A 13,038-nucleotide genomic window follows, 5' to 3' on the forward strand; every position below is an offset into this window, starting at 1 on the left:
CTGCCTACTTGTGATCTCTCTTTCCATCAAATAAATAAAAAAAAATCTTTAAAAAAACCAACTATTTTTCTAAAAAATAATAAAGTAGTATTTATTGAGTGTTTACTATGTGTCTGGCATTGTTAAACATTTTACATAGATGATCTCTTTTGATTCTTAAAACAAGGGAGATGCCTTTACCTTTACTCAGTCTGTTTTTCAAACATTTTGTAAAAGATTTTATTTGTTTATTTGAGAGAGAGAGACAGAGAGAGAGAGAGAAAGAGAGTGCGTGCAACCAGTGGGAGCTGCAGAAGGAGAGGGAGAAGCAGGCTCTCCACTGAGCAGAATGTCATGCGGGGCTCGATCCCAGGACTCTGTGATCATGACCTAAGCCAAAGGCAGATGCTTAACGCACTGAGCCACCCAGGAGCCCCTCAGAGTCCATTTTTAAACACACCTGACAAGTTGGTTTTTAGCTGTTATTAGCAAATTGGGAATAATGTATATTCTTTTTTTTTTAATTTTATTTATTTATTTGACAGAGATCATAAGTAGGCAGAGAGACAGGCAGAGAGAGAGGAGGAAGCAGGCTCCCCGCTGAGCAGAGAGCCGCTTGATCCCAGGACCCTGAGATCATGACCTGAGCCGAAGGCAGAGGCTTAACCCACTGAGCCACCCAGGCGCCCCAGGAATAATGTATTTTCTTAAAGGGGGTGAAACTTACTATGATTGGGCATCTTGACAGCAGCAGGAAATAAGAGTTGACACCAAGGTAGAAGAGACGAGATGGTATAAAGCAAGCCCAAGAGTTAGTAAACATAGCTGCCTGTGATTCCCTTATTACTGGCTCAGACATCCTACGTAAATCAGTTGGTTTTTGGCACATAATATGATGATATAACAAGCGTTTATTTCTTTTTTCTTTTCATCACAGTATCTTATGAAAATTTTCAAACATACAGAGAAATAGAACTTTAAAGTGAGCATCTTTGTACCTACCACCCAGATAACTGCCATTGGTACTTTACTGTACTTGATTTGTCACAAATCTGTCCCCGTATACATTCTTCTATCTAGCTCCTCAATCCATTTTACGTTTTTGATGCATTTCAAAGTAAGTTGCAGGCCACAGTATCCTTCCCCCTAATCATTTAGCATGTACATTATTAATCAGAGTTCAATATTTGTATTTAAGTATTAATACTTTAAGAAGAGAGAAGGGAAATACCACATATAAGAATTAATTCTCAAGTTAAAAATACAAGTTAAGTCAAATTTGCTATGGAGCTGACTTGATATGGAACTGACTAGTTTCAGAGGTATAATTAGTGGTATAATTATGTATCTAGCTACTAATGATACACAGCCCAGAGGTTCTATAGTAATAAGTTGTGATGAAAATTTAATTTATCTGATTAAAAGATCGTTTTCTGCCCAGATTTTTTTTTTAGATTGAAGTATAATTGACATACAATATACCATTAGTTTCATACTAGGTGTTCATCATAGTGATTTGATATTTTTATATTAAAGTTAGGAAATGATCACCATGATTATTCTAGTTAACAGAATCTGTCACTGCACAAAGTTATTGTGGTATTATTGTGTTTCTTATGTTGTACATTACATCTACCTGACTTCTTTCTGTTGTAACTGAAAGTTTCTACCTACTAATTCTCATTATGTATTTTGCCTTGTTCCCCAGACCCCTCCCCACTCTGGCAACCAATAATTTGTTTCCTCTGTCTTTGAGTCTGTATTGTTTTATATATATTTTTTAGATTCTACAGATAAGTGAAGTCATAGACATTGGCTTTCTTTGTTTGACTTATCTCATTTAGCATAATACCCTCTAGGTCCATCTGTGTCACAAATGGCAAGATTTCATTCTTTTTACATGACTAAGTAAAATTCTTATGTAAATATTTCTATAATATTCATTATATATATGTTATGTATATAACATATATCTTGCATCTTCTTTATCAGTTCACCAATAGGATACTTAGATTGACACTTAGATGTTCCTTCAGTATCTTGGCTAGTATAAATAATGCTGCAGTGAACACAAGGATACATATATTTCTTTGAGTTGGTGTTTTCATTTGTTTGTTTCAGATAAGTACCCAGAAGTGGAATTGGTGGATTGTGTGGTAGTTCTATTTTCAATTTCTACTTTTTGATGCACCTCCGTACTCTTTTCTATAGTGGCTATGCCATTTTACATTCCCAGCAACAGTGCACCAAGCTTCCCTTTTTTCCTACATCCTCACCAACACTTGCCTTTTTTTGTCTTTTTGGTAATAGCCAATCAGACTACTGTGAGGGTGATTATTTTGTAGTGGTTTCAATTTGCATTTCCATAATGATTAGCGATGTTGAGTATCTTTTCACATGCCCATTGGCCATCTGCCCGTCTTTGGAAAAATGTCTATTCAAGTCCTCTGCCTATAAAAAAATTTTTTTTATGTTGCATAAATTATTTATATATTTTGGATATTAATCCCTTATCAAATCTACGATTTGCAAATATCTTTTTCAGTTTGTAAGTTGCCTTTTCGTTTTGTTGACGGTTTCTTTCACTGTGCAAAAGCGTTTTAGTTTGATGTAATCCCATTTGTTTATATTAGCTTTTGTTACCCTTGCCTGAGGAGACTGGTCCAAAAAAATACTGCTAAGACTGATGTCAAAGAGCTTACTGAATTGTATCCTTTTTTGAGGTAAATTTTATGTTAAATGAAATACACAATCCTCAAGTGTACATTAACTGAGTTTTAACAAATGTATATGCCAAACCCATATGCTACACCCATACACAAATTATAGAACGTTATCAACACTCTAGAAAGTTCCTTTATGGTTCTTCTCCCTCCTAATCTCTTAGAATTTTTCCCCACTGTACAATGGATTAGTTTTGCTTGTTTAAGAACTTGATATAAGTGGCCTCATGTATGTAATATGCACTGTCTTGTAGAAGGCTTCTTTCACTCACCAGAGTGTTTTTGAGATTTCATTCATATTGTTGTGGTTATCAGTAGTTTGTTCCTTTTTATTCTGTTTAGGACTCCTTTGAATAGATACTGCACAGTTTATTTACCTGCTAATGGACACCTGGGCTGTTTCCAGTTTTCGACTGTTAGGAATAGAACTACGAAACTTTATTGTAGAAATCTTTTTGTGGTGTGTATTTTCATTTCTTCCTTTTTCTTTTTGACTGTTACAGATTGCGTACGCATACTTGATGATGATTTCTAGAATAGCATATACTGTATATGTAGAATGATGTGTTTGATACATCTCATTTTGACCAAAGCATTGAATGTTTAAATATCTCTTATTAGATCATCGTATCATTTTGATAGATTGACATAACTGATGACATAGTATAAGATATACTATGATGATAGATAGGTCATCATATCATTTTGATAGATTAAGACATAACTGAACAAATGTGTACTAAGCAAAGCTTTGTGGAAAGCACTGTGGCTGAGACAGAGATAGGGAATGTGGATTCTTTTCTAAATGGGCGTAAAATCTGGGGTAGGGGTGTGTGTAGCAGAGATAGTGAAAGAAAAACTTAGTGCTTGCTGCATATAATACACTATTTTAAGTATTTTAAGTGTTTTCATTCATTTAATTCTTATAATAATCCTACTAGGTAGTACTGTTACTATTTCCATTTTATAGATGAGAAAAGTGAAACACAGAGGCCTTAAAACTACAAACTAGTAAGTGATAAAGCTGCAATTCAAATCAGGGAATTTGGTTCAGAGTCTGTATTTTTTTTTCTTTTTTTAAAGATTTATTTTTTTTTAAAAAAGATTTTATTTATTTATTTGACAGAGAGAAATCACAAGTAGATGGAGAGGCAGGCAGAGAGAGAGAGAGGGAAGCAGGCTCCCTGCTGAGCAGAGAGCCCGATGGGGCACTCGATCCCAGGACCCTAAGATCATGACCTGAGCCGAAGGCAGCGGCTTAACCCACTGAGCCACCCAGGCGCCCCAAAGATTTACTTTTTTATTTGGCAGACAGAGTTCACAAGTAGGCAGAGAGGCAGGCAGAGAGAGAGGAGGAATCAGGCTCCCCGCTGAGTGGAGAGCCCGATGTAGGGCTCTATCCCAGGACCCTGGGACCATGACCTGAGCCGAAGGCAGAGCTTTAACCCACTGAGCCACCCAGGCGCCCCTCAGAGTCTGTGTTCTTAACCACTGTGCTGTGATGTCACTGTAGTTATTCTGGGGCATAAACAATTCAGTTGTTATACCAGCATGTAAGTAACTAACGGTGAGTCAGAGTGAAGTAAGTAATGGTTACTTCCAGTAATGGTTCTGGTAAAAGCTAAGGCCATCAGAAAGGTTATTTCTGATGAGTGAGATCTTAGGTTTCCTAGAAGAGCTGACATTTGAGCTGAGTTTTGAAGGATGTCTGGATTTTCCTATGCAGGGAAATTATGGGCAGTGGTACAGAGGCACACAATGATGCATTTGTTTTGGGGTGGGAAGTTGCCTGTTACAACTCAAGTTTTTGGTACGTGGAAGGGTGAATTTAAAGAGAAAAGGGTTTTGGGAAATGGAATCCTTGAATGTAAGCTAAGGAATTTGAACTTTATATTAAATGGGAACCCAGTTTAAGAATTGGAATGAAATAATCTGGATGGTGTTTTAGGAAGACATTTTGGTGGTGGCAGTACAATAGGACAGATTGGGTAAGAGATTAGAGGCAAGGGAACGCAAGGCTGCTGCAGGTATCCAGCTGAAACAGGATAAGGGAAACACAAAAAGAGTGTTAGAGGAATAAAAGGAGGGGTTGAAAACAGGGTCAAATGGGAGACAGAAAGGAATTAAAAGTAACTCTGATGTTCTCATTTATTTTTGTGTGTACATTTCTCCTTCTCTGCTCCCCTTCAAAGTTTTTTTCAAAAATGAATTATAAATCCGTGAATGTCTTTGGTGTCAGAAACCTGACAACAATTGGCATCCCAGTGAGAGTTGAGTTTTTCACATATCAGAGGGCCTGAGGATTAAGGGCACTTCTCCCTTTAGCCTCTTGTCCCCCCCACATCCTTGCCACTGCCTTTCACCCTCACAATTACAAGTTGGCCTCCAAGAAGTACATCTTCATTCTAGACAGGAGGAAAGACTGAAGACAAGGACTGAAACCATATTTCTTTTTATGAAGAAAATGATACCTGTACTGAAAGGTTGGACAGTAGTGTACATTATTGGCTGAACTTTGTAACCAACACTCCAAATCAAGTAACAGTAACAGTAATCAAGTAACAAATTATCAGTATCCTGAAAGCCCTTTTGCTCCCTTCTATTCCCCGCTCTTAACTCCCAAGGGTAACTTCTGACATCTAGGTTAATTTTGCCTGTTTTTGAAATATAGGTAAACAGGATAAAAATGGGTACTATTGTGTGTGTCTTCTTTTGCTTGAAACTTTTTTTCTTTAAGATTTTATTTATTTATTTATTTGACAGACAGAGATCACAAGTAGGCAGAGAAGCAGGCAGAGAGAGAGAGAGAGAGGAGGAAGCAGGCTCCCTGCTGAGCAGAGAGTCTGAAGCGGGGCTCGATCCCAGAACCCTGGGATCATGACCCGAGCCGAAGGCAGAGGCTTTAACCCACTCAGCCACCCAGGCACCCCTGCTTGATACTTTATTTATGAGATTCGTCTATATTGTCGTGGTTGTGAATCATTCTCATTGCTGTCTAGTATTCCATTGGTGAACAGACTGCAATATATCCATTTGGTGATTCATAGTCATCAACAGTAGCATCAAGTTTGGGGCTATTTTGAAGAAGGTTGCTATAAACTCTAGTTTGTCTTTTCTTGGACATATTTATGTATTTCTATTAAGTATATACTTAGTAGTGAAATTGCTGATTCAGATTGTGTATAGGTGTTCAGTTTAAGTAAATACTGACAGATAGTTTTCTAAAGTGGACTGCTCCACATCCTTACCAATACTTGGTATTTTCCGTAGTTTTGATGTCAGCCATTCTGGTGGATATGCAGTGGTATCTCTTGTGGCTTTAATCTGTATTTGCGAAAGTGAATGTTCTTACCTGGGTGTATTGTGACTCTGAACAAAACTGGGGTCTGGTTAAAAGAAAGAAAGGAAGATTGGGTTATCAGGTGGTAGCCAGTATATATTGTTCACCTTAACCCAATCATACTTCAGTATACTGCATATGTATTGACTTATTACTCCTCACAAGTACCTTGTGAGGTGAGTGTAGTTGTTATCCCCATTTTACATATGAAGAAACAGAGTCATGGAAGGTTAAGTCATTTGCTCAAGGTTATGTTGCCAGTAAGCTGTAGAGCTAAGACTTGGTCCCAAGATGCTTGGTTTCATAGCCTGTGGTCTTAGCTACCACATCCTTTAATCAGAAGAGTCTGTCACATAAGCTTGTATATGACATTCTTTTTTGTTACTTTGTTTTTTATTTTAGTCTCCTTTCTCTAGTATTATTGATAATTGCTAATGTTTATTGAGTATTTGCTATACTGTGAGCACTTTGCATGTATTAATGACTCACTAGTCCTTGTGGCATCCATATGAGATGATTGGTATGACTATTATCGTCATATAATTATTTTTATCATCCCCATTTTACAGAGGGGGAATAAGACTAGTAAAGGGATTTGGTCAAGGTCATGTAGAACATAGTGGTGGAGCCAGGGTTTGAACTCAGGCACCCTTACTTGACAGTCCACAGGCTGAATTGCTGTACTCAGACATGTTACTTCCAAATGTGGTGGAGGTGGCAGTTATTAAGTGTATCAGCTTCTGCAAATACATGTTTTTGACGTTGTTCTTTAGCTTTTGGCTGACCCTAAAACATTATCTCTAGTGTTATTCAAACTTGCTTTACCTTGTCTTGGCAACTTACTATCTCTGTGAAGTGAAAAGCACGTTTTGGCTTAGGTCAGAAGTGGCTAGTAATGGAATATCAGTAAAGTAGTTCTTCAGAGTTTTTGAGCATAGGGTCTGTCCTCTTCCTTAAGACTTTCTCCATCTCCCCCCTCCTCCAATATACAGGTAAAACTTAGACATTATGGAAAAAAATAACCACCTAGAAAGTACAAAAAAATAAAAATGAAAATGAAAAATCACCCAAAATTTTACCATGGAGAATCACTCACTGTTAACTTTTGGTGTTTATTCTTAATGACCTGATTCTAAGGGTGTTTGTGTGAACATAAACATATGTTTACACATATGTATGTATATTGTAAAGTACATGTAATTGCTTTAAATCAAAATTAGTTCACAGTATGCATATTGTTTTCTATCTTGATTTTTCTCATTTAATAGTATGTCTTGTACCTCCCTTCATATATCATAATTTATATAATATATCCTCTAGTGGTATACATTTGGGTTTTTTCCAGTTTTAACTATTACAAACAGCCTGTGATAAATCTGTGTATATGAAGAGGGTAGGGCATGTTATCCCCTCTTACTTATTCCCACCTTACCTAATACTATTACTAAATCTCTAAAATCCTTGAGTAAAGTATTCTTGGTTTGATTTTTTAAAATTGTATACTAAAGAGACTCTTTTTGTTTTCCTGTAATCTTTGCCCACACATGTCCTCAAGTCTTCTCTGAGCATTCATTCCTGGCTGCTGAGGTCCTTGCAGGTGACCCTGTGCTGCTAATGAGAATGAGTTTATTGGAAACACCTGCTAAATACTAACTGCTGTCACCTGAACAGAAATGCAGTTTAAAGCAACGTGTTGAATTATACTATTTTTCATTGTTACTAATCAAATGAATGTGTTATTCAAATTAATTAAGATAACAGCTTATTACTATTTCTAACATCAGACTTACTGATCTGTGCAGAGGGACTCTATCTAGCTCAGACTCTTCAGTTGTCCTCCATGATTTTTTTTTTTAAGATTTCATTTATTTATTTGACAGAGAGATCATAAGTAGGCAGAGAGGCAGGCAGAGAGAGAGGTGGAAGCAGGCTCCGAGCAGAGAGCCTGATGTGGGCCTCGATCCCAGGATGCTGGGATCATGACCTGAGCTGGAGACTAAATCCACTGAGCCACCCAGGTCCCCTACCTCCCTGATATTTTAATGCTTATTCTTATTCCCATTAACAGAATGATAATTAAAGCAGAGCTGGATGTCACTAGTCAGCTCTGCCTAGCATTCTCTTATTGAACAAAGTGGGCTCACTAAGCATTACCCTCACCCTTCCCCCATCTCCCTCCTTTGTTGAAGGGAGTGATGAATTGGCACCTCCAAACATACTCAAGGTAAAGCCCACTTGACTTCAGCCACACACTTCATATTATATACTCCCCTTTTAGGTGCTGGGTATGTACTGCGGATATAGATATCACTGCTTCCAAGGATCTTACAGTTGAGGGGACAAGTCCTCACAGCATAGCTGTGGTGTCAGCTGGGAAAGCATGGCATCTATCTCTTTTACAGATGTGCAAGCTGAAGGGAAGTGACTTAGTGAGGCGTATTCTACTGCTCGGTGACCAACCTGGGACCTATACCTGAGTACTCTGACTCCAGGTCCAGTGCTTTTTCAGAAGTAACCAGATGTCTCTTGTTTTTCAGAAAGCATGTGTTATGTACAATGTCAAGAATATAAATTGAATTTGTTAGAACTTTTAATAGATTACTGATAGTGATAGGGAGTACTGAAAGTTTAAATGTGCATTTTAACCAGGTTTTGTTGGGTTTTGGTTGCAGTCTGGTGACATGCAGTCTTTTGCACAGAAGCTTCAGCTCCGGGTGCCTTCCATGGAGTCTTTGTTTCGAAGTCCCCTAAAGGAGTCTCTCTTCCGATCTTCTTCTAAAGAGTCTTTGGTACGAACATCTTCCAGAGAGTCCCTGAATCGATTTGACCTGGACTGCTCTGTGGCCACCTTTGATCCATCTTCTGATATGGAGAGTGAGCCAGAAGACCCGCTCCCTAATTTAGACAGTCTTAGCAAGGAACAATTGATTCAGTGGTTGCGAAGAATGGAACGAAGATTGAGTAGCTACAAAGGAAAATGTTCTGAGGTAGGAGCATGACTTTTTTGCCTCTATATAAAGTTTTCCCATTGTTTTCTGATTCATGTTACTGTATAGTTTTTACTCTTGTGGTTGTCTAAACTGTTGATTCCCTAGATGCACTGATTAGTGAAGGGTCTGTGGCATTATCCAGTTAAGAGATTTTCAGGTGCACAGAAGCCCTTTAGCAAAACCTTTAGTAAAATTTTTGGAGAAGGTCATTGTTTGTAACTTTCTGGTTTGCACATTCTATGCCCCTTTTCTCCCCTAGCCCTTATCTCCAATGTTGCTTGGATACTCAGTGCACAGTACATCATCTTTCCTTCTCACATTTCCTCTCTTATTCAACTCTTAATGTTGTGGTTCCAAAGTGACTTCTTCTGCCAGCCAGATTTCCCTTACACTAACCCCTGTCATGTTTTAGGTAGTTGGGTTTTCTGACACATTTGGTTCACGCAAATTATATCTACATTTAAACTTTCCCTCAGATGAGTCTTTAACTGCTAAACCCCTTGAGGATGGCTTTGTGTGATCTGAGAGAGGTTGTAATCGTGCCCCATCTCTCTTTTCTGTTTGTCCTCTTGGGCTGAATTATATAAGTTGCCCTGTGTAGTTAAAACAATTTATCTTTACGAAAGCCTTATCAAGAGCAAGTTGCCCATGAATTTTTTTTTAAAGACAATGCATAATGTTTTATTGTCTTAACAATTTGTAACCAGCATTGCAGTTAATTTTAATTAATGAATAATAAAGTTCAAAGATTGTATATAAAGTTACTCATAACTTTTATTTCCAGTTATGACTACAGTATGCGTAGTTTTACCCTGCAGCCAAAAATAAAACAGAAACCTACAAAATATCTTTTTAAAACTATAAAGTACTGACAAAATAGAAAGGAAGTATTAGGTGAAAATCTATCAGCTGGCTGGAATCTAGAGATGTAAACAGCATTAAAGCCATCTATTTCATGAGGTAGTTGTGGAATTGGGCAACTTTTTCCTTTAAATGTATTATTTTTAAAAAAAGATTTATTTATTTGAGAGTGAGAGAGCTGGAGGAGGGGCAGAGGGAGAGGAATCTCAGGTGGACTCCCTGCTGAGCACAGACCCTGAGGTGGGGCTTCATCTTGTGACGCTGAGATCATGACCTGAGCCAAAATCAGGAGTTAGATGCTTAACTGTCTGAGCCTCCCAGGTGCCCCATTTATTTTTTATTTCTATCCATGTTAATAATCATCCTGAATTATTTGTTGTTGTTGACTCAGCCATGGCTTCTTAAGTTTGAAGCTGGGGCAGTAGTATAGTATTTAAATGCAGTGCAAGACACTGCATTTTCTGTTTATAGTGCCATTGAGTTTTACACCATCTCTGTGAAATAGATTTTAATTATCTCTGTTTTGTAGAAGAGGGATTAGAGACTCGTAGATACTTAATCATAGAGATTAAGTCTTGTGCTTAAAGTCACACAGGTAGCAAGTGACAGACTGTGGATTTGATTTTAGGTCTTTCTGGTGGTTTCCACTCTTCTGTGCTGCCCCAGGTCAAGTCATGCAGCTTACTAGGAATGAAGAGAGCATGTAGTCTTTGTCTCTGTAGTCCTTGCCACTGTAGGTAACCAGGATAACATAGTGCTATAAGTGACATCTAATTGTTGGGCTGCTCTTCCACCTGTCCTACTCCCTGGTTTTTGAGTACCATTTTCCTATCCAGTAATAAGAATACCTAAGTAAGGTAATAAGAGGAGGAGGATCATGGTCTTTGGCAGAACTTTTTTTCTTCTTTATTGCCGGACTCACCTTCCATTGCTGTCTGCCTTTCAACTCAAGACATCAGCAAATGTGTTTGTGGCACACAACAACCTTCCAAGGGAAAGGCAAGGCTCAGAATAGGGAAGTACTTCTTCCCCTAAAGCTGTAACCTATGTCTTCAGAGTCCTCTCATACTTCTGAAGTGGGTCCAAATAATTCAGTGGAGCCATGTGCCTAATTTTATTGGTTAATCCATAATTTCATCAGGTTGTGCTAGAGTTTTCAAGTATCTTATTTACTGGCGTTAAATATTTAAACATCTCTTTAGGACCAAAATTACCAGTTTTCATCTGTTGGTTATAAGTTTCTTTCCTCAGATTTTTACCCAGCTGTAGTCATAATTCCTATAATCAGAGACTTTAGAGATAAATTACATTGTGCGTAATAGCCCAAAATAAAAATCACCTGATGAACCTGCTAAATAAACATGTATCTTGTCCCCCAACCCCCACTCTCATTCACTTACTTAGTTTGGGGTGGGACCTCAAAATTTCTCTTCCTAGCAAGCTTCCTGGGGATGCTTTAATCCCTACCCCATTCATAATTAAGTGCTGAAATTTGAATATTCTATTTATTTGAGAGAGAGAGAGGAATAGAGAGCGCACACGAGCAGTGGGGGAGGGGGTGCCAGAGGGAGAGAGAGACTCTCAAACAGACTCCCCACTGAGTATGGAGCCCATTATGGGGGTTCAATTCCACGACCCTGAGATCGTGACCTGAGCTGAAACCAAGCATCAGATGCTCAACTGACTGAGCCACCTAGGTGCCCTTAAGTAGTGAAATTTAAAGACGTATGTGTCTGAGGTAAGATCATGTACAGATAAAATACCTTAATTTTGTAGTCAAGTTACATTTTACTTTTCAGAAACTTATTTCTTATGTTTGTTTTGATTGTATGTGCATCTAACTAGGTTGAATTATCTATAAAAGGATTCTTCCGATTTGTGTATTTTTTTTTACTTTTGTAAAGATATTTAGCAGAATTTAGAATATTAGGAATGACTGATGTTATTGGTGACTTTGTCTTTATTTTAGCTTGTTACAGCTTATCAGACTCTTCAGAGAGAGAAGAAAAAGTTACAAGTAAGTGATATCTTGGCTGTGATATTGATTCATACATAATTTTTAAAAAATATATTTTATTTACTTATTTGACAGAGAGTGAGATCACAAGTAGGCAGAGAGGCAGGCAGAGAGAGAGGGGGAAGCAGGCGCCCTGCTGAGCAGAGAGCCTGATGTGGGGCTCGGTTCCAGGACCCTGAGATCATGACCCAAGCCGAAGGCAGAGGCTTAACCCACAGAGCCACCCAGGTGCCCCAATTCATTCATAATTTAAAAACTAGAGACTTACAGTAAAATAGTTCTGACCCTTACTTTTTTTTTTGTCCAGAGCAACCTTTTATTTTTTCCTATTTTATTTTATTTCTTTTCAGTGTTCCAAAATTCTTTGTTTATGCACCACACCCAGTGCTCCATGCAATATGTGCCCTCCATAATACCCACCACCAGGCTCACCCAACACCCACCCCTCCCCTCCAAAACCCTCAGTTTGTTTCTCAGAGTCCACAGTCTCTCATGGTTTGTCTCCCCCTCTGATTTTCCCCATCTCACTTCTCCTCTCCATTTCCCCATGTCCTCCGTGTTATATTTTATGCTCCACAAGTTATTGAAACCATATGATACTTGACTCTCTCTGCTTGACTTATTTCACTCAGCATAATCTCTTCCAGTCCCATCCATGTTGATTATAAAAGTTGGGTATTCATCCTTTCTGATGGAGGCATAATACTCCATTGTATATATGACCATATCTTCTTTATCCATTTGTCTGTTGAAGGGTGTCTTGGTTCTTTCCACAGTTTGGCAACTGTGGCCATTGTTGCTATGAACATTGCGGTACAGGTGGCCCTTCTTTTCATTACATCTGTATCTTTGGGGTAAATACCCAGTAGTGCAGTTGCAGGGTCATAGGGTAGCTCTATTTTTAATTTCTTAAGGAATCTCCACACTGTTTTCCAAAGTGGCTGTACCAACTTGCATTCCAACCAACACTGTAAGAGTGTTCCCCTTCCTCCATGTCCTCTCCAATACTTGTTCTTTCCTGTCTTGTTAATTTTGGCCATTCTCACTGGTGTAAGGTGGTATCTTAGTGTGGTTTTTCTTTTTTTTTAAGATTTTATTTATTTATTTGACACAGAGAGATCACAAGTA

At 38.2% G+C, this 13,038-nt stretch overlaps 1 protein-coding gene across 2 annotated transcripts in view; it reads left to right on the forward strand.

Annotated features, from left to right (window-relative positions):
• The window catches only part of GOLGA4 (golgin A4), a 121,685-nt gene that overhangs the window by 33,321 nt on the left and 75,326 nt on the right, over nucleotides 1–13,038 (forward strand). For both annotated transcript variants that reach the window (XM_082745337.1, XM_082745336.1), the window contains 2 exons: nucleotides 8,715–9,029; nucleotides 11,863–11,910. In XM_082745337.1, the coding sequence (XP_082601463.1) occupies nucleotides 8,715–9,029; nucleotides 11,863–11,910 (363 nt within the window). The remainder of the gene's footprint in view (nucleotides 1–8,714; nucleotides 9,030–11,862; nucleotides 11,911–13,038) is intronic.

The sequence above is a fragment of the Mustela nivalis genome, assembly GCF_964662115.1.
Source record: "Mustela nivalis genome assembly, chromosome: 1".
In the NCBI taxonomy this organism is placed as follows: Eukaryota; Metazoa; Chordata; class Mammalia; order Carnivora; family Mustelidae; genus Mustela; species Mustela nivalis.